Source organism: Scardinius erythrophthalmus (assembly GCF_964197995.2).
Source record: "Scardinius erythrophthalmus genome assembly, chromosome: 9".
Classification (NCBI taxonomy): Eukaryota; Metazoa; Chordata; class Actinopteri; order Cypriniformes; family Leuciscidae; genus Scardinius; species Scardinius erythrophthalmus.
In genome coordinates, this window is record NC_138229.1 from 28,151,125 (window position 1) to 28,177,604 (window position 26,480).

Genomic DNA, 26,480 nt, shown 5'->3' on the forward strand with positions numbered 1-26,480 from the left:
TTTTCTATCCTGTTGAGTTGTTTTTCCAGTCCTGTAATTATTTCCACTAGTGCTTAGAGCAGTTTGTATTACATAACATAAGTCGGGACACACTATTGATTTTTTTTTTTCCCTCCTCTAGAAATTGGTGCAGACGCTAGTGGCGATTTAGCCAAGCCAGAGTCCAGCGAGACCTCACACCACAGCACAGAAAATGAAAGGACTTCAGGTACTCTGTTTGCTTTCAGTGACACATACATATATTTAATATTATTGAGGATGCCCTTATCTTAACCATAACCGAGATCCTGTACATGTTAGTTGTTCAAAACAAGTGGTTGAGAATGAATTTGTTGAAAAATTCAAAAATCCTTTGACAGTTAAAGGAACATTTGATGATGACATTCGAGGACACTCGTCTTCCACAAGCAATTAACCAGTCCATAACCATAAATTCTGAAATAAAAATTGAAGTCAGCATAAAACAGCATTCACATCCCATTTTATTTATGTAATCTGACATATTCAGGGCAGGATTTTCACTGAGAGAAAATGTAATCGGACGGATGTGATTTTGTACATTGGGATTCGGTCGTGAAAAGTGGATGTTGCATATCAGAATGGTTGTTAATTATACATTTTGATAAAGATTATGTAGAAACGTTCTTCCTTTGTTTGGTACAAGTAGTCTATAACAATAAATAAATATATAAACAATTACAAATACATTTTAAATTGGAAAGAATTTTTTTTATTTGGCTTCTCTAGCTGTGTACTGCCCTGCTTTAGTATTCAAATTCTTATGTTTTTAATGGCTCCTGTAAGGTTAATTTCTTGTGTTTTTCCACTTTGGATAAACACATCTCCTGAATAAATAAATGTACATTTAATTTAAGGTTGATTTTTGGAACATTAACATCATTTTTTATTGCATGTGTAAGCTCGCGCTCGATCGGCCCAAAACCGGCATCCGACCAGCGCGGAAGGTCTTTACGTGTTACTGTCTTTTTCTCGAGGCGAAGTATTTTTTGATTAAACGTAATACATTTGAAAATGTATTTTCTCGTTATTTCATCTGACTCCATAAATGAAAAGGTTTTAATGATATCTTTGCATCATTAAATGTGAGCGAATGTTTGACTATTCCTTTTAACTCTTTAATGAAAATAATGTCAAAGTCAGTTAGAATAATCAAATGTAACAATTTATTATGTCAGGTAAATGTATCATGCCAATTTCATAATCAGTTGAAAGATAATCGATACAAAACATCAAATGCTCTGGAATAGAGAGAAAATGCAAACCCAACATTAAGATATACATGATTTAAATGCACAACATTTTCTCTAATGATGAATAGTCCACTTTGCTTTCACATGCCAACAAAATACATTTTATTGTATCTGACCAAATGTATAAGGTCGTCATTTCTTTTCTTTTCCTTGTTCTTTTTTCCCAGGTTACTATTCACCAGGTTACATTTACAAGACCATTTTTAATTATTTTGTAGCGTCTAATGTACAAATAATCCATTAACTCTCTCAATTAATATTTTATTTGAATCTGTCACTAAAGCTGCATTCATTATATACCATTAGTTCTGCATCAGTTCTATACCATCAATATTTCAGCTCTGAATAAAGCAGTAGTAAAATAAGCCCAAACAGCCTGCTTCTTAATATAATAATAACAATATGGTCATTATTGTAATAATAATAACATTATGGTTCAATTTTACCTTGTGACCCGCAGTGGAAAATCCCTGTGTATTTTTGTAAATCTTTGGAAGTCATTTTGAATGTTGATTTTGGAATGTTCCATGCTTGCAGTTACATCTCCTCAAAAGACAAAAGATCCTGAAGATTCAGAGCCGCACGAGCAGAAACTGGATTCAGCTCCGGAGACGTCCGCGGTCCAGCAGCTTGTGACGTCCTTTGAAACAGAGGAGCTTCCAGAGACTTCAGCTACATTCACGGAAAACATTTCCAAAAGTGAGGATGACAGCAAGCCCTGCCTGGAGGAGCAGAAATCCAACCTATCACCCACCAAAGAGCCAACTCCAGCCTGCACTTCCCATGAGGAAGAACCCATGGAGGTTTCCTCCACAGAGGAACCTTCCTCAAAGGCGCATGGAGTTACTGTAGAGCCTGAGGTCAGTACTGATAAGACTACGCCAGTAGTTCAGAGCCAGGAGGAAACGGATGTTATGTTGCGGCAGCACGACATCATTCCTGAGAGGCGCACGGAGGAAATGGACATCTCTATGGATGTTGATCAGCGATGTTTAGCCAAGCTGAGCTCACTGGTGGAGGAGAGGACGTCTTTACAGCAACCTCCATGCAGACAGCCTGAGGGGTTGCCCTCGGTTGGGCAGGGGGCGTCCCAGCTCCATGCCCTGGCCCAGGCTGTCTCAGGAGAAGCCATTAGCAATGTGCCTTCATCCACCTTCATACCATTCACTCCAAAAATCGGCATGGGCAAGCCGGCCATCTCTAAGAGAAAGTTTTCACCTGGAAGGCCCAGAGTCAAGCAGGTCAGTCATATACTTTATGATCAATTCATTATCTGCATTTTTTCTTTTTTTTTTGTAGATTAATTAATAAGCATAAAGTTCTGTTCAAACAGACAATTAAATTCAGTTGGGTTCAATTCAATTCAATGTTTTTGCCGTGTCCGATTCTGATTCGTTATTTGTGATCTAGACAGCAAATAAAACCAAAGCCACAACTTCGACTTTATTTCTTGTAATTGTGTGTATATCTTATAATGCGACTTTATATCTTATGAAATGTTTATATCTCATCATTTGATTGTATATCTCACAATTGCAAAAGCATTTCTCGTAGTTGCAACTCTCGTAACTGCATTAACAGTGACTATTTCTCATAATTTATATTATATACCTCAATACGACATATCTCTCAATTGTGAATTTCGTCCTGTAATTGTTGTGGGCCGTATATCTCACAATTGACTTTATTTCATGATTGCAACATTATTTCTCATGATTGCGACTATATTTCAGCATGACAGTGTATCACACAATTATGTTTAAAAAAGTCCTGTAATTGTGACCATATATCTTACAATTGTGACTTTATTTCTCACAATTGCAACGCTATTTCTTGTAATTGCGACTTTTATCTCAATATGATGTATCTCATAGTTGCAATTTTTTCCTGTAATTGAGACGATATATCTCACATTTGTGAGTCTGCGACTTTATTTCTTATGATTGCGACTTTATTTCTCGTAATTGTGACTTTATATCTTAATGTGACATTGCATCTCGCAATTGCAATTTTTTCCTGTAATTGTGACCATATACAGTGCTATGCATAAGTTTAGACACCCATGCTAAAGTTGACTAAAAAGAGGAATAAAAAATCATCTTTTGGAAATTGAACTTAATGCCTTAATTAAAATAATTTGGAAAAATCCAACCTTTAAGGACACCAATTTTCTTTGTGAATGAATAATGTATCGTAAATAAATAAATGTTCTTCCTTAAAATACAGGGTGCATAAGTCTGGACACCCCTATGTTAAATTCCCATAGAGGCAGGCAGATTTTTATTTTTAAAGGCCAGTTACTTCATGGATCCAGGATACTATGCATCCTGATAAAGTTCCCTTGGCCTTTGGAGTTAAAAAAGCCCCACATCATCACACACCCTTCACCATACCTAGAGATTGGCATGGTTTTATTTCAGTTAGCCCAATAGCTGGTTTGATTTGCATTGAGAGATGATCTTATGGAAAGTACTCCATGCCAATCTCTAGGTATGGTGAAGGCTATGTGATGATGTGGGGATTTTTAACTCCAAAGGCCAAGGGAACTTTATCAGGATGCATATTATCCTGGATCCATGAAGTAACTGGCCTTTAAAAATAAAAATCTGCCTGGCTCTATGGGAATTTAACATAGGGGTGTCCAGACTTATGTACCCTGTATTTTCAGGAAGAACATTTATTTATTTACGATACATTATTCATTCACAAAGAAAATTGGTGTCCTTAAAGGTTGGATTTTTCCTACTTTTTTAAATTAAGGCATTAAGTTCAATTACCAAAAGATGATTTTTTATTCCTCTTTTTAGTCAACTTTAGCATGGGTGTCTAAACTTATGCATAGCACTGTATCTCATAATTTTGACTTTATTTCATATGATTGCATTATTATTTCTCGTAATTGCGACTTTATATCTCAGAATGGCATTGTATCTCACAATTATGATTTTTTTCCTGTAATTGTGACCATACGTATATATCTTACAATTGTGACTTTATTTCTTGTAATTCCAATGTTATTTCTTGTAATTGCGAGTTCATCTCAATATGACATGATATCTCACAACTGCAATTGTTGACCGTATATCTCACATTTGCAACTTTATTTCTTTTAAGCGTGACTATTTCACAATTGCGTATTTGTTCATAATTGTGACTATTGCTTGTAATTGCTACATTATACCTCACAATTGCGATTAGCCGTTTCATGTTTTACTCTTTAGCATGTTTCGATATGTTTTAGTCTAAACACTCAGATATGCTCTCTACTGGAAATATTGGTGATTTGTGAGTGTAAAAGTTTAATTTTGTGCTGGAACACAATAACAATAGACAACTCATGGGAAAATGTGAACTTCCATGGTTGGAAGCCTGAATATAGACAATATGTGTGATAAATTGAACATTTTATGAGATATGACACAGGCTTCAAATATCAATTCAAAGGGAATTATCTCAGCATCAGACCTCTCACATACATGTCATACTCAGCCATCAGATCATCATTCATGCATCACATCCTGTTTATGATTGTGTTTTCCTGTTAACCAAACGGCCTACCTTCCTACGTATACTTCCTAACAAGGCAGCGTTTCTCCTGACAGACACGGAGAAAGATGCACCCAGAATGCTCCTCAGAGCAACTACATTCCAACTAGCGTATACACGCATTTGCATATTTGTTGAAAAACAGACGTGTTAATTTCACTTCAGGCAGCTTTACGTTTTAATTGAGCAAGTCTTAAGTCACAGCCATCATCGTGATTTCCGGATGATCGCTAAGTATTAATTAACTTTATAGCCACACACGGATTAATTAGAGGAATTAGGCGGCTGTAAGAGGCCTGCTCTTTTGCACCCTTTGTGCGCTCGAGTCATGTGTTGTCGTGCTGGCATAATCACATGCGTTTGTAAACAAGACGGAGAGTGTCTCTGTTGTCATGGCAACAAAGGTAGCACAGGCATTCTGATGCCAGGCCTCTCTATAACAGTAAAGGCCTGTTCGCAAGCAAAAGTGAAACGAATCGCAGACGAAAGGTCTATTGACAGCAAGAGAAGTGAAAGTCATTCCAGTGCTTTAATGCGAAATACAACTCGCAACTCACCTTTATAAAAAATATTTAATATTAATATTAATTAATTATTCATTAAATATTAAATGTGAATGCATGTCTGTGTGTATGTGTATATATGTGTGTATGTATATATATATATATATATATATATACAATTCAATAATTACATAGAAATTAAATATAAATGATGATAATTAAGAGTAATTTCTAAGACAGTAATAAAATAAAAAAGTAGAAAATTACAAGCAATAAAGCAAATGAAGACAATAGAAAGATATGCACTGTCTACCATTCAAAAAGTTTAGGGTCAGTACATACTTTCAATTGTTATTTATTTCATTATACATTATTTATTTAATAAATTGATCACAAGTGACAAGTCTTATTTGCTCACCAATTCTGCATTTATTTGATTAAAAATACAGTAAAAACTGTAATATTGTGAAATATTATTGAAATTTAAAATAACTATTTTCCATTTAAATATAATTTATTCCTGTAATTAAAGCTGAATTTTCAGCATCATTACTCCAGTCTTCAGTGTCACATGATCCTTCAGAAATCATTCTATTATGAGGATTTGATAGAAGAAACATTTATTATTATCATCAATGTTGAAAAATAGGTGGATTCCAGGAGTCTAAAATGAATAGAAAGTTCAAAATAATAGCATTTATTCTTGTAATATAAAAAAAAAAAAAAAACAGCATTAAACATTTTTACTGACCCCAAACTTTTGAGGCACAAAGACTGTGTTTGGACACACTTGACCTTTAAATATTGTCTGTTAAGGCACTGATGACATTTAAAAAAAAACACGTCTCATCTTCCCAGAGCAGAGGATTATGTTTCGCTGGTCTTTTCCATCATTTGCTCATGCAGTCTTTCAGAAAACAGTCTTACCCTAGAAGCAATACTTCTAATTAAAAGGAAGTTTTTTTGTTTGCATGCTCGAGAGCAATTTAATCAGATGTATGTTTTTTTTTCAGGAAATGCTTTGTCTCAAATGTCATTTTTTTTTAGTTCATTCACAGCTCTAATATGCCACATTCTCTGTTAACCATGTCTGTTCGTACATGCATGTATCTGTATGTTTCTTTGCTGGCTGTATTTAAGTTGTTGCATGTTCTCGCCCACATCTCCTCCTCCTCCTCCTCTTTCTCTCTAACCCACCCCATCTTCAGGGAGCATGGAGCGCATCCCGCAGACCGAGCTCCCCCTCATGGTCCCTTGACCCGACTGAGGGCTGGGACGGGCCAAAGAGCAGGCAGCCCCACAGCATGGCCGCCTGGATAATCCGTGTGGTAAATACAGCTAAATATTACACAGACCCTCAGCTGGGAGTTCAGCTACAACTTTGCGACATGACGATACTAAATTGTTCTCAATATAGTCAGTCAATAAAGCTGTCTACACTGGAAATAGCTGATTCCGCACACCTTCAGCTGATGTACTTCCCTCCTTTATTTATATTTACAGTTTTTTTCTTTTAATTTTTTTTATTTATGGCTTTTTTTTCTTTTATACATTTTAGTATAGTTTTTATATATTAAATATTACCAATTACCAATTTTGTATATATATATATTAGGGCTGTCAAAAGATTAATCGCGATTAATCGCATCCAAAATAAAAGTTTGTGTTTACATAATATATGTGTGTGTACTCTGTATAGTTATTTTGTATATATAAATACACACACGTGCATGTATATATTTAAGAAATATTTGCATACATATACTGTATATATTTATATATCATTTATATTATATATAAATATAATTGTTTTTATATATAAATTACACATTTTTCTTAAATATATACAAGCATGTGTGTGTATTTATATATACAAATTTAATTATACACAGTACACACACATATATTAATTAAACACAAACTTTTATTTTGGATGCGATTAATCACGATTAATCTTTTGACAGCTCTAATATATATATATATATATATATATATATATATATATATATATATGAAGAGTTCAGATGCAAAAGCCTCTAAGTGCCATCTGAAATTTTCTTTTAGAATGATCATTTTTATCAAGCTCATATATTTAAGTTCAGTAGTTACACTTAAATGACAATTAATAGGTCATTTTCATTGCTATTTAAGTGAAATTACTGAACTTTAATATACGAGCTTGATAAAAATGATCATTCAAGAAGATTTCAGATGCCACTTAGAGGCTGTTGCATCTGAACTATATGTGTATATGTATATATATATATATATATATATATATATATATATATATATATATATATACATATACACACTGGGGTGAAAACCTTCTAATAATTAAGATTTTTAATCTTTTTTTTTCATTTTTAATAAAAATCCTTTATTCATTTATTTATTTGATCAGTTTTTGTTTGATTTATTTTGATTTATTTTTCTTTTATACATTGCAATATAGTTTTATAAATTAGCCTAAATAATACAAAAATACCAATTTTATTATGTAAATTATAAATAATAGTATACATTATATGTATAGAAATTACATTTGTTTATACTTATATATAATTTAATAATAGTATTTTATCGTTGAATTAGTAACATTACAGAGTTACTAAAGTTATTGAGATATTTAAAAAAATATATAAAAAATACATATATATATATATATATATATATATATATATATATATATATATACATACACATACACAGGGATGAAAAGTTTGGAATAATTACGATTTTTAATGTTTTAAATAAAATATAAAAAACGTTATATTTGTTTAACCATTTTACTGTGGCCTGAATCTAACATCAAGTCTATAGTGCCATCAGAAATAAAAACTGCCTGCAGGGTTCATCTAAACCTGCTGATTGGTCTGTGCCCCTTCAGCACTTCCAGTGCAGACAGTCTTGAGTTGATATGGATATATGAATATATAGTCACTGCAGGGCCAACACATTGAAAAGGTAGTTATAACAATGCTCATCTTGGAAAGATTTGATTTGGATTTTGACTAGACAAATTCTATGTTGCATCTTTCATGTCAGAAACAGCCGCAGCACTTTATGAAAGTCACTAACATGGTCTGTGGCTAACCGATTTTTTTCCCCAGCATGCACAGTGCTTTTCTTTCTATGAACTGGCTTGACTTGGGCTAATGAATGAAAATGAGTTATGAATGTCTTCACGTTGTGAGCCGTAGCCCATGGGTAGGAGCAGATGTGCTGCGTGTTGAGGGGTCAGGGGCTTCGCAGCGGCCATGTTGGCTCTGGTAGGGGTCTCGCTGGCCTACAGGTCCATCTGTTCCTGAGCCGCTGGGGCCACACGGATAATCATCTGGGCGCGGGGCCAGACCAGGTCCCATTATCGTGTCTTGACAATGAGCGTGTTGGATAGTATTTGCCACATGCGAAGGGTCACTTAAAAAAAATAGTGAGATTATGATGGAGAGGAAGCAGGGAAATAGGAAGAACAAGAATAGGATTTAATGGAAAGGAAATAATTACTGAAAAGTGGCATTTTTGAAGTGAAGATCTTGGAATGTAGATGTAATTGTATATGAATATTGTGGTAATTATATGCCTTTACTGGAGTGAATATTCACAATATATTTGCAGTGATTTTTCTTGTGATAAAATGTGAATGGGCCTCATTCATTAACTAAACATATGCACATATTTGTGCATGACACCTTTTTTTTTATTCAGAATCATTCTAAGTACAAACTAACTGATGATTTATATAATGAGTAATACTGAGTAATATTAATTAACATGTACTATAGGGTTGGGTTTATAGTTAGCTGCATGTAATTATGCATAATTTACTGTAATTACTTCTGCAAGGACACTGTAAAATAAGGTATAATATTTATAAATATTAAAATAAATATATTTTAAATGTATTTAGATATCTAAATAAACATATTTTAAAACCTGACTATAACAATAAGGACATGATATTTCTGGTCTCTTTTTAAATTTAAAACATCTCTCTTTTTTTCTAATCATATAATTATGGAAGCTTGTTTCCGCCACAAAAAAAAAAAAAAAGATAATTGCGACTTTTTATCTCACAATTGCGAGTTTACATCTCGCAATTCTGACTTTATTTCTCAGAATTGCGAGATATAAAGTCAGAATTGCGTGAAATAAAGTCACAATTGCGTGTTTTAAAGTCAGAATTGCGAGATATAAAGTCAGAATTGCGTGAAATAAAGTCGCAATTGCGTGTTTTAAAGTCAGAATTGCGAGATATAAAGTCAGAATTGCGTGAAATAAAGTCAGAATTGCGTGTTATAAAGTCAGAATTCTGACTTTTTTTCTCGCAATTGCGACTTTATATAACGCAATTCTGACTTTATATCTCAGAATTCTGACTTTATATCTCAGAATTCTGACTTTATATCACGCAATTGGGAGATATAAAGTCAGAATTGCATGATATAAAGTCGCAATTGCGAGAAAAAAAGTCAGAATTCTGACTTTATAACACGCAATTGTGACTTTATATCTCGCAATTCTGACTTTATATCTCAGAATTCTGACTTTATATCTCAGAATTCTGACTTTATTTCACGCAATTCTGACTTTATATCTCCCAATTCGGAGAAATAAAGTCAGAATTGTGAGATGTAAACTCGCAATTGTGAGATAAAAAGTCGCAATTATCTTTTTTTTTTTTTTTGTGGCGGAAACAAGCTTATATAATAACATAAATTATTATAAAATATATATATATATATATGAAATAAAGTCAGAATTCTGAGATATAAAGTCAGAATTCTGAGATATAAAGTCAGAATTGCGTGATATAAAGTCGCAATTGCGAGAAAAAAAGTCAGAATTCTGACTTTATAACACGCAATTGTGACTTTAAATCTCGCAATTCTGACTTTATATCTCAGAATTCTGACTTTATATCTCAGAATTCTGACTTTATTTCACGCAATTCTGACTTTATATCTCCCAATTCGGAGAAATAAAGTCAGAATTGTGAGATGTAAACTCGCAATTGTGAGATAAAAAGTCGCAATTATCTTTTTTTTTTTTTTTTTTGTGGCGGAAACAAGCTTATATAATAACATAAATTATTATAAAATATATATATATATATATGAAATAAAGTCAGAATTCTGAGATATAAAGTCAGAATTGCGTGATATAAAGTCGCAATTGCGAGAAAAAAAGTCAGAATTCTGACTTTATAACACGCAATTGTGACTTTATATCTCGCAATTCTGACTTTATATCTCAGAATTCTGACTTTATATCTCAGAATTCTGACTTTATTTCACGCAATTCTGACTTTATATCTCCCAATTCGGAGAAATAAAGTCAGAATTGTGAGATGTAAACTCGCAATTGTGAGATAAAAAGTCGCAATTATCTTTTTTTTTTTTTTTTGTGGCGGAAACAAGCTTATATAATAACATAAATTATTATAAAATATATATATATATATTTTTTTTTTTTTGTAACTATTTACATTACTACGACATGTAATAAAAAATAAAAGTGAAAGTAAAATCTTGATATTGACACATATCTTGAATATGATGCAACAGAAGCTGAAAAACCCTAATTCAGGGTAAAGCTACATCACAGTACCGTGGCATTACTATCCAGTGCCATCACTGTACAATGGTACCCCCACAGTCTTTTTTTGTAAAGTCAGGTAGAATAAAAGAGATGATGTAAAGACCAATTTAAAAAGCATCAAGTCTGAGTGGCAGAGGCAGAAGTTGAAAGAGCGAGTGAAATTACGGTCCAGTGAGAAGAACAGTTGATGGGGGAGGGAAGGGAGAGAGTGTAATTCTTGGAAAGGGTTTTCATTGTGACAGTCAGAATGGCAGCCCCTGAGGAAAGGAAACGTGCTGACAGCATAATAGAAGTGAAATCGCAAGAATAACACGGCCGAGGCCTCTCAACAGCCTGATAGCCGTGCTGGCAGCTCCCTCAGATGCCATCTCACACACAGTGTCACAGTCTCTCCAAAATTGGTGTCATTATGGGGAATGTTGCTCCACTATGACAGCTAGTTAAATTGAAGGAGAGTCGTGTTTGGTTCTGGTTGGTTATTTGATCACAGTGCATTAAAGTTGAGCTGGTGGGCCATTCGTTAAATATAAACACAAAGAGAAAAGAAAACGTTGGACATTTGTTTCCTGCTCGAGTGAAAATTGCTTCAGTCCTGTCAATGCAAAAGACCTAAATTGCCAAGAGCGTTTGAAAAAGGCTCTTTGAAGTGGTATATAGAGAAATTACATGAAGTTAGTCTTCTCTTTTGTTTGACCAACTTCGAGATGACAGGAAAAGTAGTTGAAGGCTACACCGTTTGGACCATTACATAATGTGCCTTTCTTTTATCGCTCCATTTAATCACATTTCAGACATGTTTGTTAATCTAGTCAAATCATTTAACAAAGTACAGAGTATATTTTTTTAGGGTAGCTATAGCAAAACTGTCATATACTTGAAAATCTTTTCTTTGCTTTGTAGAAATCCTCTTCACAGAGTTCTCACCTTCATCCCTCGCTCATGTCATTAAAAAAAATGCACTTTGGAATGGTTGGAAATGTTATGCAAATGAATACAAAAATCATGGAAATTTCTATAGTCAATAGAATTTTTTTGTACTTACGCTAAGCTGTAAAGTATTAAGGAACAAAAAAAGGTTTGGGGTCCATAAGATTTTTTTAAGTTTTTGAAAGAAGACTCCTATGTTCACCAAGGCTGCATTTATTTGATCAAAAATACAGTAAACCAGCAATAATTGTGAAATTGTATTACAATTTAAAATAACTGTTTTCTATTTTAATGTTTTAAAATGTAATTGACTTATTATAGCATCATTACTCCAGTAATCCTTCATCAATCATTCAAAGAAATGGTGGTGATGGCGCAGTGGATAAGACACATGCCTTTGGTGTGAGAGACCCGGGTTCGAATCCACTGTGAGACACCAATGTGTCCCTGAGCAAGACACTTAACCCCTAGTTGCTCCAGAGGCGTGCGACCTCTGACATGTATAGCAATTGTAAGTCGCTTTGGATAAAAGCGTCAGCTAAATGAATAAATGTAAATGTAAATGTTCTCATTATTATCAATGTTAAATATTTTTGTGGAAACCATAATCATTTTTTTTTTCAGGATTTCTTTGAAAATTTTAAATTTCAAAATGACAAAATTATTCGAAATATCTTTTTTGTACTTTACTGTCACTTTTGATAAGTTTAGTACATCCTTGCTGAATGAAAGTATCAATTTCATAGGTTTTTTTTTTGTTTTTACTGACCCCAAACTTTTAAGCAAATTTTGTTAAATCCTTACCCAGTAATTACAAGATTGACCATGTGTATTCATAGAAAAGGGATTAGGATCTCTTTATTTAAAAACTATCTGTGATCTGTTGCAGAAATGTGAAATTAACCCATTACAAACAATAATGTTGTCAGTGTAATTACTATTATGTATAAGCACATGCAATTGAATTTTTTTGTAATTTATCACACTTATAAAGCTATTACTAGCTGCAAGAAGCTCCCGGTGGGCAAAGTGCAAGCCAATGCATTAACAAAATCCTTTAGCCCCTTCTTCTCGATGAGAATCACTCTCTGCCAGCGAGGATGACCCTGATGGTACCTCTGTTATGTCACCAGGGCAGAGGATCTGGCTTCCCCGGCAGGAGACGGCCCAGGGGTTCGGGTGTCACAGGCCGGGGAGGACGTGGCCGTGCCAGAATGAAAAATGGAGTCCCTCCAATCCCAATACCAGGAGTATGTCACATTAACTGTCAGCTAACACATTTGTTCTGATATGTGAACTATAGCGTGACTGTTTTTCCATTTATTTGCATGGTATGTTTGTATCTCTGCAGGTCAACATCATGGAACCAATGTGCATATTCAAGGAAGAGGAGGAAAGCGCCATGCACAGTACAGTGGTGATTTTCTCTAGTACAGACACGTTCACACTGAAACAGGTAAAAGTGAATGTTTCTGAGCAGTCGGTGCTGCTTACAGCCGTATATGTGGAGTGTGCTGCTCTCTTACAGTGGTATGTGTCGGTGTTTGTGTTCTTTTCCTTAGGATATGTGTGTGGTGTGTGGAAGTTTTGGACAGGGCGTGGAGGGTCGACTCCTGGCCTGTGCTCAGTGTGGACAGTGTTACCACCCTTTCTGTGTTAACATAAAGGTGAGCACTTTTCAACGCCACAGCACAACAGAGCACTTTACAGGATGAGGCCATCATATCCTTTTTCTACATGTGTTTGAGGTGATGTTTGTAGCGTTAATTATGACTGGGCAAAAAAAGAAAAGAAGAAAATTAAATAATGGAAAAAATTACTGAAATGACTCTGATGAGACATAGATAGTAGTGTTGTCACGATACTGGAATTTCCATGTTCGATACGATACCTTGAAAAATATCGATATTATATAACACAGGGAAAATATCTTTTTTTTTTTATAATTTAGGTCATTTTATTGTAATAGCTTACACATAGCACATAATAGGTTTTTTTTTTACTAAAAAAAGTCAAGTAAACATTCAGCAATAACAATAACAAATAAATACAAATTGCAAATGATTGCACAAATAAATACAATCGAATAAAGAGACAAATTAAATAAACATGGCTTTAAGTTTTTCAGGTGGGTCTAACAGTATTCAGGTGAGAAATACTACAGAAATGAAAGTAATCAATTGTAAAATAACACACAGATTAATGCTTAAAACTAAAGTTACAAAAGTTATTCAGGCAAGAGCATAGAGAGATTTTCTTTGTCTTTTGTTCTTTGATTAACATGACAGCAGCAGGAATATTAGATTGCTGTCACTTTAAGAGCTTATGCACAGATCCAAAGCACTGTTACACAACATTTGCGTTCCAAAACTGACTATTTATACTCTCCAAGACAGACATTTTGACATTTACTGTATTTGACTATTAAAGCGCAATAAGCACATTGCATAACACTTGCATTAACACTTTTATTCAACAAGGATGCATTGAATTGAGAGTTAAGACATTTATATTGTTACAAATTATTTCTATTTCAAAATTATTTTGAACTTAATTCATCAAAGAATCCTAAAAAAAAAAATCAATGTTTCCACAAAAATATTAAGAAACACAACATTGATAGTATTAAGAAATGTTTCTTGAGCATCAAATCATCATATCAGAATGATTTCTGAAGAATCATGTGATACTGAAGACTGGAGTAATGATTCTGAAAATTCAGCTTTCTTTTTTCTCTGTGAAACAAAAAGAAAGAAAATTTCATTTTGAATTAAAACGATGCTAAAAACTACTGTGTTCTTTTGTTTTTTGGAAAGTTCTTTGGAAAGTCTTCATATACATGCTGCCTCATGTTAAATGAAATGCATTGGTTGTCAGATCACTAAGGTGGTGTTGAGTAAAGGCTGGCGGTGTTTGGAGTGTACGGTGTGCGAGGCGTGTGGTCAGGCCAGCGACCCGGGACGTCTGCTGCTCTGTGACGACTGTGACATCAGCTACCACACCTATTGCTTAGACCCGCCCCTGCAGAATGTGCCCAATGGGAGCTGGAAATGCAAATGGTATTCCACATTGTTTCACAATTTACACTTTTCTCTTTAAAATACATATTTAAATGAATATAATGGAGAAAAAAATCATAATTTTTACATACGTTTACAAAATGATCGTACTTTAACTTTGAAAACTGCTTCAAATGTTGTTGCTGTTTTTTATACTTGTGGTTAATTTAAGAATACTTGCTAGTTACAATGGAGGACCTTTTATTAAAAAACATTTTTTTATAAGACTTATTAATGCAAATTATTTTACTTGTCATGTATTGATGTGAGCAGTTATTAGGGTGGTAAAATTGGTGGAGCCGTGTGGTGTGTGATTAATGTCATTGTGCCTGCTTGGGCCTCCCACAGGTGTGTGTCCTGTACGCAGTGCGGCGCCACGTCTGCGGGTCTGAGGTGTGAGTGGCAGAATAATTACACTCAGTGTGCCCCTTGCGCCAGCCTGGCATCATGCCCACTGTGCCAGCAGGACTACAATGAGGAGGAGATCATCCTGCAGTGCCGACAGTGTGACAGGTGAGCTGCGGTCCAGCACTCTGGGTCTGGGCTGTGCCTGTACCTGCTGGTGTGCTTGGATTCCTTTCAACTCAGGCTCAACAAATCATTTTTTGAGGCATCATTGATATCCGTAGCATAAACGCGCTGTTCCCGTGTCTGCAGGTGGATGCATGCCTCGTGTCAGGGGATCTGCTCGGAGGAGGAGGTGGAGAAGATCGCTGAGACCAGCTTTGACTGCAGTCTGTGCCAAGGCCAGACCCCTCTCTCTCCTGGTACACATAAGCTCTGCTTTAGAACAGTCTGTTTTACATTTATAAATCTTTTTTTTTTTTTTTTTTGGTTGACATTGTGTATTTGTGTGTTCATTACACAGCGCCTGTAACGCCAGCCAAGCCCAGTTTGGATTTTGTCGAGTCGGTCCTCATACCACAGAGATTCACAAAAACAAGAGATCCTGGTAAAGTTGATGTCATTTTACTAAAACGTTTATTTTTCGAACGGAATTATAAAAACGTCAGATTATAATAATTAAAAGTAATGGAATTTCAATAAAAAATTTACAATAAGGTTCAATTAGTTAACTACATTAGTGAACATGAACTAACAAAGACAAATCTTAGTCTTCATCTTAGGTAATGTTAATTTCACCATTTACTAATACATTATTGAATTCAAAAGTTGTATCTGTTAAGTAAGGGATACTGTACATCATTAGCATGTACATTTATTACACGGCTACATAAACTTGCCACACAGTAAATATTTCTACTTTAAATATTGATCCGAGTCGAAATATCCTATTAGCTCTTTAAACGCAAAGCTTCCATGGAGAGAGCAGTTGCTACTTATTACACGGTATTTCACAACATGGATACAATTATGGGGATAAGAGATATTGATTTGAGATGAAACTGTTTTAAAATTGTACCTGTTTGTTATTTTATAATCCATTACAAAATGTTTTTTATGAAACAAGAGAGAGCGAGTCTGAGATACCAGATGATATAATTAAATAACTGTACACAAAATATTGATTTGAGTTTTAATATTTTATTAGCTCAACTAACACAAAACTTTCACGAGGAAAAAACGTTCCTAGCAAAAGAAAAGCGCCAACTTCAGTGACAATTACCCGGATTGTGTTATCAGTTTTTACCGGTTGTTATCAGAATCAAGTATTCCACAGAGCCGTGTAATAATTTTATTTAACGGACCTGAACTAACATGAATGAACAATGAAGAGTTGTATTTGTTAAAGGTCCCATATTATGCCCCTTTTCACAAGATGTAAAATAAGTCTCTGATGTCCCCAGAGTGTGTATGTGAAGTTTCAGCTCAAAATGCCCAACAGATCATTTTTTACAGCATGTTTAAATTGTCATTTTTTGGGGCTCAGAAAAACGCGCTGTTTTAGTGTGTGCCCTTTAAATGCAAATAAGTTGCTGCTGCACGGCACAGGGGGCGGAGCTTCATGAGCTCGCGCTCAGTCTCTCAGGACAATTTCATCTCACGGAATGATGATAATATCAGAAACTCTCAGTAACGGTGTTCATTTCGAGTCGGACAATAATGCCTACAGAGTCAGAGTGCTGTATAGAGATGGAACAGGTATAGTTTAGTAGTTTAATTACGGTTATTATAACGTATTTGTCATCTGCTTGTATGTATCCATTATTAATAGCCTACAAGTCTGCTGTTTCGGACCAGGTCCGAATGATGATCAAACATATACTGATGAGTTTAATAAAGTTTATTGTACATCACACAAAAGATGAAGCGTCCGTTTTACTTCAGAAAATCACTGTAAGAGCTGAGTAAACACAGTAAGTTATAAGAAGTGCGCAAGTACATAAACGAATTTCGGTAGAGTTGAGGGAGCATTCCTGTGGGCGGAGGTTAGTCAAAAAACTGTTCTACTGACGTCATTAAAGAAGGAAGTAGAGGGATGTAGTCCAAATGGGCCGTTCGATGTAGGCGACTTATGTTAAATAAAATATCTCGCTTGGCATTGAAATTTGAGCTTTATAATTTTACAGATATTATTTATACTCTAACAACAACATTACACATTTGAAACATGGGATCACGAAGAACGAGACCTTTAACTAACGTTAACAAAAGGAATTGCTTCTTGTTAGTTAAAGCAATAACTAATGTTAACTAATGGAACCTTGTGTTGCTGAAATTTAAATGTTTCTGTTTATGCTTTGCTATGAAATATGTCATCAACTAGATATTGTTCTTTGTAAAATGTTCTCCATAGTAATGCTCAATTTGAGAGTGAATTGTTCTTTTGAGTTGATTCTTCGTGTTTCCATTGAGGTTCCTTAATGTTTCTGCTCCACAGACCTGTCGAGGACGTACACCCAGGACGGTGTTTGTCTCACGGAGTCCGGTCTGTCCCAGCTACAAAGTCTCGCCAATGCAGCCTCTCGCCGGAGACGCTCCAAACCCAAACTCAAACTGAAGATCATAAACCAGAACAGTGTGGCTGTGCTGCAGACTCCTCCAGACCCACAGACTGAACTCTCCAGAGATGGAGACATTGACGACATCAAAAGTACTGCTTCCTACATCTTGACAGTTTACACTTTTTTTTTTTTTGCAATAGTTTCATATCCATGGATGATAAGCGAATTGCAGTATTTAGGGGTTCACAACCTTAAAAAAATAAAACATTTAAAATAAACATTTTCATTTCTACATGTATATGTATATATACAAGTATATATTCATGTCAGTTTTAAAATAAAAGGGCCATGCATATTAACAATATATAATTTCTATCATCTAATAAATGTTTTGGTGAGTTCATGGCAAAGAATTATGGAATTATCCATAAAAGATCCATGTGATTGTGCCTCCAATTGTGAGGAAAATTAGGTATCGTAAAAGGTAACATCATTTTTCTACCAACAATTTAAAGCAGCCTTCACATTGGGAGTGCAACTGTGATACCATAAAACTAGTTATCTAGCCAGACAGCTCATTATAGTGATTTAAAATGTTATTTTTTAACACAAATGGACTGCAGTTTGCTGAACATGTTGCGTAGAACATATTAATGTGTCTCATATTCAGTTACTCAGTTACTCTTCTCGCAGAGTGAAGTTTGCTCACCTGTGTGCGATTCCTGACAGCTTTGTGTATTTGTTTGCCTGTGTGTGTTTTGCAGCAGAAGTGGAGATGGTGGATGGTGAGGGGAAGTCAGATTCAAGTCCTGAAAGAGAGGCCACAGCAGAAGATGACTCTAAAGACACAGATGCCTGCAAGAAGAGAAAGAGGAAGCCCTACCGCCCAGGTGAGAGACTTTTGTCGATTCGCATCGATTCACAAATTTCAAAAATCAGTTTTCTAAAGTGCTACATGTCTTTAACTTCGCTGTGCTACTTAGTTATTGATGCGTAGAGTGTTATCAATCACAATACGCCGCAAAAAAGGACTGGAGCACAGATCCCTAATTCAGTTCTCTTTCACAGCTTATTGCGCTTGAATGGTCAAATACACACACGGTGTAAAAATGCACATTGTGTGAAGTGTTCACATAAACACAGTCTGTTAATTCCTACGTGAACATAAACAATTGGGAACAAATCGGATGTGTAACAGCGTATTAGATCCGTGAATTTGTTCTTAAAGGGACAGCAGCCTAATAAACTGTTGCTGTCTGTTTTGTTAATTTAATCAAAAAGCAAAAAAAGAAACAGAAAATCACTCACTGCTTTTGACTGAATCACTTTTGTATCTTCATTATGAATCAATTTATATTTAACAGTGAAGATTCAATCAATTTATATTCCATACAGTGAAGACTATACTGTGTCTTATTTTTACATTTGATTATTCAATTTCTTAAGAAATGTTAAATAAACCTAGTAATAATATTCGGGGTTGACTAAAATGGGGAAGAAAAAAACAATGAATTTCAAGGTTTACAGTTAATTCAGTACGATTTTTTCTACAAGACCTATTAAACTCCTGCAGTCAAGAATGAAAAGTAACACAAAACAGTAAACTAGAATCAAATCTATGCATATATCGAATCAAAATTGAATTCAAAATGCTGAAAATTTCAGCTGAGGTGATGAAGCACATCATTTGAAATGTTAAACAATATTGAGGAGTTTCTGCTTTTACTCAGGTATTGGAGGTTTCATGGTCAGACAGAGGAACCGGATGGGTCCAGGCAGAACCAAACCTGCCTTGGTCAGGAAGGACTCCACTGGTTCTGAGACCCTGCAAGGCAAAGACGAGGGTGAGTATCATTCAACACTTTCATGTTGGATCTTAAATCAATCTTCAGTCTTTATTATTTTTGAATGTACTGTATCAACTACTGTATCAAGTGCTGTCAAATGTCCACGGCCACTGCATTAGTGCATAATGCTGGATTTGGCTCATCCTGATCGCCATGTTTTTGACAACTCTAATCTAGACTGATCTATTGATTAAAATAGATAAAAGTTATTATTACAACAAAAATATATTGCGTTGATGTAGATGCTTTGTAGATGTAAAACTCATCTGCATCATTTTTGGATTATATAGGATTTTGATGTAAAGAATGAATATGGTTTCTCTTTTCTGTTCTGATAGGCTGGGGTGATCAAGCGCCTGACACTCCAATTGATGAAAAACCTCCTTTGTCTGATTTTCACGACAATCCTGAGGTAAAAATACGGAAACGCTATAGGAAAAAGAAGACCAAACTGGAGGAGGCTTTCCCCACTTACCTACAGGTAATGCTCATTTTGTCAGCTATGTTTTATTATTATTTAGTCTTGCGTCAAATATACTTTTTAGTTTTTATCATATTTATTCAACTTTGTCCTGTTTTTGTTTAGTCTATTTTTAGACGACTAAGGCCTGGTTTCACAGACAGGGCTTAGATTAAGCATGGATTAGGCCTTAGTTCAATTAGGACATTTAAGTAGCTTTTAGAAAAGTGCCTTAGAAAAAAAATGACTGGTGTGCATCTTGAGACAAAACAATGGCACTGATATATTTTAAGATTTGTCAGTGCAAGTTGCTTTCAGTTAAAACAGCTCAAACATGCATTTTAGTCTGGGACTAGGCTTAAGCCTTGTCTGTGAAACGGGGGATACATGTCTGGGCATTTTAGTCTAGTTTTAGTCAATGAAAAAAAGTAGTCACATTTTCATTGTGGTGCATTATGGTTAAACTGATAATAATGATTGTTTTGCTCAAAATTATAATTGCAATGATTGCTGTCATTTGAGAATTTTATCTTTACATTTCATCAGAATTATTGCATTTTCACCTATAGGCCTAATCACAAATCAAGAGAATCTCAACTCATACGCATCTAGTTTCATCATTTCATCATTTAAATTGACACTCTGTGTCTACATTATGAAAACTAGTAAAACAAGAAACTTTAACAGTTAAATTCCTAATAGCAATTCCAATTATTCCAAATTACATTAATGTTTTTCTATTAAAACAACCGTAAATTCAGCAACCACAATCGCAAACAATATAGTCGAGATCTATGTTTGGATTTATTACAGTTCATCACTGGGAATGTTTGATCGCATAGTTAGCCACAGTAAATAGCACAAGTGGCTCGTGACAGAACACCGACTGGCTAAATTACACTTTCATTTAAGCAGAATATGAGTCATTCAGTGTAAGTTTGTGGGGTGTTTTTCACCCTGTTTTTCATCCACCAGTCAAAAGTCAAATCTACTTAGAAAAGCTATAGCACATCTCTAAAACAGGCCACTTGATATGAGATCATTTCTAAGCCACAGTCCTCTGGAATCAATAGAAACTTTTCAGCTGATGCTCCCTTTATCTCAAGTAAATTCCAGGGATGTCACTGGGCAACTGCTACAGATGCACTGGGAGATGCCACAGCTTTTAGTGGACTTTAGAGCACTCTGCTAGGTGAATTGGGAGCTTGTCTAGCCGAGTTTGACATGTGGACTCTTAGGGAGATGATGTAATATATCCTGTCGTCAGTCTCAAACTGATGTTTGAAAGCTAGTACAACAGATACATTTTTTTTTTAATCTTAAGCCTTTGTCCTTGACTCCTTTTGCCCTCACTTGCATACTTATAAATTTATGTCATGTTTAGGCCTATATCATTGTATGAGTCATTTTATATCATGCTCAATCTGTAAACCACAATACAGTATTTTCTGCTGGATATGTAACAGAAAATGTGATGGTATATTAATCATGTGGAAAGCCTATTTTGGGATAATCCTGTGCATCACACTAAGGATGCGTCAAATTGATCAAAAGTGGCAGTAAAGACATTTGTAATGTTACAAAAATGTACTTTACATTCTATTCATAAAATAATCCTTTCACAAAAATGAAAAGCAACACAAATGTTTTTAACATTGATGATAATAATAAGAAGAAATGCATCTTGAGCATCAAATCATCATATTAGAGTGATTTCTGAAGGATCAAGTGACACTGAAGACTGGAGTAATTATGCTGAGAATTCAGCTTTGACTTCACAGGATTACATTTTAAAATATATTTAAATAGAAAAGAGGTTTTTTTTTCACACTACAGTTTTTACTGTATTTCAAATAAATGCAACCTTGGTGAACTTAAGAGACTTCTTTCAAAAACATTTTTTTACAAAATGTTACCAACCCCAAACGCTTGAACAGTTGTGTAAATACTAATGAAAAGCACATCATCTTGTCAGATCATTTCCTCTTTTTATCTGGATGATGATGGTTGCAAACAAAAAAAGATTTATGAATATGAATAATGAATAAACCACTCACCATTGTTCAAGTAAAAAAGCAAAAACAATGATTCAAATCAGTAAAACTACTATTATTAAGCAAATAATTCTGACTCTAAATTTGGATTAAATGAGCCACTTTCAAAGTTAAAAAGCTGATATACACATCAGTTGAATTCTCTAATGTGGCACATGTAAAAACAAATACACTTTTGCTGTACTTATCAACACCCTTTAATATTGCTTTATTTGCGACCCATCCTGCCTTGTATTTTCATATTACTTCATGTTTCTGTCACCCACACGTGTAAATAGCATAAAGCAGGTCTGCACACTGATAGCTGCGCAAATGTATTTACCATTGTATAAAAGATTCAGCAAAATTGATACCGTCACACGTTGTATTAGACCATCATATCGACCAGCTCAAGAAACCAAGAATGTATGAGGTGGGAATGACGTAATTTGATGGTTGAGCTAATGCTAGCTGTTCATGCTAGCTCCTGCATCAACACTGAGAAAATCCACCCTAAAGGTGCTTCTCAGAAGAGCCACTTCAAATCAATTATTGAAAATGGAGGCTTTTAATGTCTCAGCCAGGCAGGTTCCTGAGAGCTGGAGGCTGTCAGGTCAGCTGAACTGAAATGACAGAACAGGCGGTGTGTTGGGAAGTCGTATTACGGACGATATTTTCATGCTTGTTCCTGTTATTGCCGTGCACACGTGCAGCGGCGTGTGTCTTCGTAGATTGTGCGTCCTGCGGGACTGCGCTGGAGTAGTACGAGACGGGATGAAACATGAGCTCATTTGAGGGGCTCCCATAACGTGACAGTCAGTGCAGTGTAACGGCATACGAGAGCCAGACAGTCAGCTCAGACAAACACAGAGCCATCTGGAAAATATCCACTGTACCCAGAAAAGATACTCTATCAACAATGCTTTCATTACAAATGATAACAGCACAGTGTGATTCGAGTATTCCTCTTCAGAAGATTCGCTCTGAATGTCATGATCATCCGAAGCGCGATACTGTTGTCTTTGACATGAGCGATGTTGTGTTTTCCAGCACTGGGAAATATGACATTTAGAAAATGAATCATGCAAATACTTAAATATATATATATATTAAATGTTGATAATATTCAATGTCTTCTATCCTCACCAAGTCTGCATTTGTTTGTTCAGAAGTACAATAAAAACAACAATATTGTGAAATATTATTACAATTTAAATAACTGTTTTCTATTTTAATCTATTTTTTAAATGTCATTTATTACTTTGATTGAACATCTGAGTTTTCAACATCATTACTCAATGTCTTTAATGATTAATATGACCATTCTCTTTTGATTCATTTAGTGCATCCTTCATGAATAAAGTTATTAATTTCTTGTAATTAAAGCCAATAACAGTTTACATGAATCAGTCTGAATGATTCATTTGCAGATTGGTCTGAATTTGAATGTTTTTAAAAAAACAAAAGGTCATATTGACCAAAAAAAATCCACTTGTTTGATTAACACAAGTCAATATTCTGTACTATAACAAAATCCGTTTTGTTGTCATTAAATTGTATTATGCAGTATCTGCATTTTATGGGCCATGAGATGCTCTCTAGATATTGGCATCAGCATTCAACATTAAAAACCCCATAATGGTTGACCACTAGTCTGAACAGTTATTGCTCAATTTATGAAAGCCATATTTTTTTAAAACCCATATCATCTTTACTAGATGGACAAATCAGTCACCTTGCACATTTTATACTGAAGTACTCTCACAATCTCTTCTCTTACAGGAGGCTTTTTTTGGGAAAGACCTGCTGGACAAGAGCAAACAGAGCAGACAGGAAACCACACGGCTGCTAGAAGATGACCGAGACAGGAAACAGCTCACGGCCAATCAGATGAAGCCATTGTCAAACGCATCACTCAGTGTGTCAGCGGCACCGCTGCCCAGTAAAGCAGTAGCAGCACGTACGTTTCTCACAGCTACTGGCGCAATCACACACACACACACACACACACACGGCCTGTTGCAGCCTTTTTGTCTCTTTCTGTTTGTGTCTTTTTTCCATTTGACATTCAAACCCAGTCTGATTTATAAACATATTTATATGTATATGAAGTCAATAGGAAATTTAAAAAGACCCCATTTACTTTCTTTACACACATTGTTGGAATGGGTGCTGGCGGATTCTCTGACTCTGACTTGAGAGTGCAATTTCATGTTGACTTTAAATGTGTCTAAACAATTTAGACCATTTTCCTGGAGTACAAAAGTCTTATGTCTATGTCTTTTTAGATTAATCGTAATTTGGTTTAGTTTTCCCTGCTCCCGTTTTGCCCCGTATTCCTTGGTCATTAGTTTCTGATTAATCCTTAGTTTATTTTCCTGTAAATTAACTCTCTGGGTATTTAAGCCCATAGTTTCCTTAGTTCTTTGTCCGGCATAGTATATGGTTTAACGTAGTTGTGTTCTCCTAAGTTTCTCCCTGGATTTATTATCAAAGACTGTTTGTTTCTCTGAATCTCCTGCGTCGTGTGCTTCGTACCACACACGTGACTACAATCATTAGGTCCTTATAATTACTTTCCTGCTTTATCCGCATCCACAGAAAACTCTGTGGAGCATCTAGTGGACCTCTCCGAAGAGCTGAAATCAGACACAGAGCTGCTGGGAATGTTTTCTGATAACATTGGAAAGCAAACAGAGGAGCCCGGTAGGCCATTATGACTGTCTCTAAACATATGAGAAGAAATGACAGCACATGTTTGCTGTTCTGATGAGCCCCTTTAATGGGGTCCAGCTCTCTAACTCTAATATTGTCGGTGTCTGGGAATCTGCTTTGAAATGGGAACTTCATAAGTTCATAATGTTCTCGTAATCTTAAAAACCCAGTGAAAATAAAGGCATGTGCTTAGATGACTGATATAAAATGTTATGTTAATGAATGTTCATACAAAAGTTACGTTTTTTGGGGTTGTCAAACGTAGCACGTTGGCACATGCCATCTATTTAGCAGCGTTAATTATTTTTGACGCCGTTAGCACATTAACGCATAACTCTTTTAATTTGTTCTGTGTAATTTATAAACATCTCCCTTTATCACACGCATACAATAAAGCGCAGTATGCATTTCTCGGTAAATGGAGAAAGACTTGCGTTTCATTTATTTATAAATCAAACCCAAATGGGGTGTTTAACAAAAGTCATTTGCATTGTAGGGTGGAACTTTATTATTTTAAACAAGGTAAACGCTGTCATTCGTAGAAATGTTAATGCAAACAGGTCAGCGGCAAAAACAACTGTACACGTGTAGGATTTTGTCCATAAAGACTCTACAGCAGAAATACACCTCTAATGTCTTATAGTGTACAGTCAGATGTTCATATCACCAAACAAACTTTGTTTGAAATATATAATAAAATGTTTAATATCTAAATATTTAATAACCTATAAGAGATCGTCTTTTCATTGTGTTAATTTTCTTGGCATTTCCATATTTCATTCTTAGCTCATTTTAATTTACATTGTGTATGAATCATCTGCAGAATCTTTCTTTTTCTCTTCACTGTGCTGATCCCTCATTGTGTTTGGTTTGGGTCTTTGTAGGTCTTGATTTTTGCCCTTTCCAAGTTGAGTACTCTCCTTCACCATTTGGTAAGAGCTCATGATCATGTTTTTTTGATTATTTTCTTTTTCTTCTATTCTCTCACACCCTTTTGCTTGGCTTTAATGGCACTTTTCTGTTACTGTTTGACTGTTGACACATCACTCACAATGTTTACTGCACCTGAATCCAACCATTATGTATCTGCAGTCTATTTAGTTTCACTAAGTAAAACTTCCCATAATGGACAGTCAGTAGCAATCCAGTGCTAGATTAACAGAATGTGGTCAAGGATGCTTCTTTTATACCCGTACTGAACTGAGATGTTCTATAGACCGGCATGTCAGAAAACCGAAGGCACTGATGAATGGCCTTCCCCCCATGAACAACAGTCAGGGCCTCTTTCTGAATGTATAAGTGAAAGATAGGTGCTCTGTTCCTCTGAGATCCACTGAGTCCTTGGTTTGATGAAAAGGAATCAACCCAGTAATTTGTGAAAGATGCTGAGCTATCATCCCTGCTGTAAAAGCAGCCTTGGAGGAAGAGCCCACATGAACTCCCTCAGAGCCCACAGTTATATTTCTAGTTGAATTATTTGCAGCACTAAGTTGTTTATTCAGTTTTGTCCATGGCAGATATGACGGCAGATAACAAGATCCACAACCTGCTCCTGTCCAGTTTTGCTTATTAGTTTTAGTTCAGTGTTAGAGGGATAGTTTACCTAAAAAGT

General features: G+C 35.1%; 1 protein-coding gene across 9 annotated transcripts in view; it reads left to right on the forward strand.

Moving 5' to 3' along the window:
• kmt2cb (lysine (K)-specific methyltransferase 2Cb) overlaps window positions 1-26,480 on the forward strand; it is a 100,550-nt gene that overhangs the window by 46,540 nt on the left and 27,530 nt on the right. For 4 of the 9 annotated variants that reach the window (XM_081375412.1, XM_081375415.1, XM_081375414.1 and 1 more), the window contains exons 13-29: window positions 122-208; window positions 1,809-2,512; window positions 6,529-6,648; window positions 12,982-13,098; window positions 13,200-13,304; window positions 13,411-13,515; window positions 14,726-14,907; window positions 15,256-15,420; window positions 15,565-15,674; window positions 15,776-15,859; window positions 17,750-17,962; window positions 18,578-18,703; window positions 19,544-19,657; window positions 19,999-20,141; window positions 23,936-24,113; window positions 24,755-24,859; window positions 25,753-25,800. In XM_081375412.1, coding sequence (XP_081231538.1) covers window positions 122-208; window positions 1,809-2,512; window positions 6,529-6,648; window positions 12,982-13,098; window positions 13,200-13,304; window positions 13,411-13,515; window positions 14,726-14,907; window positions 15,256-15,420; window positions 15,565-15,674; window positions 15,776-15,859; window positions 17,750-17,962; window positions 18,578-18,703; window positions 19,544-19,657; window positions 19,999-20,141; window positions 23,936-24,113; window positions 24,755-24,859; window positions 25,753-25,800 — 2,706 coding nt within the window. The remainder of the gene's footprint in view (window positions 1-121; window positions 209-1,808; window positions 2,513-6,528; window positions 6,649-12,981; window positions 13,099-13,199; window positions 13,305-13,410; window positions 13,516-14,725; window positions 14,908-15,255; window positions 15,421-15,564; window positions 15,675-15,775; window positions 15,860-17,749; window positions 17,963-18,577; window positions 18,704-19,543; window positions 19,658-19,998; window positions 20,142-23,935; window positions 24,114-24,754; window positions 24,860-25,752; window positions 25,801-26,480) is intronic. The other 5 variants (XM_081375413.1, XM_081375420.1, XM_081375417.1 and 2 more) reach the window with 4 other exon arrangements.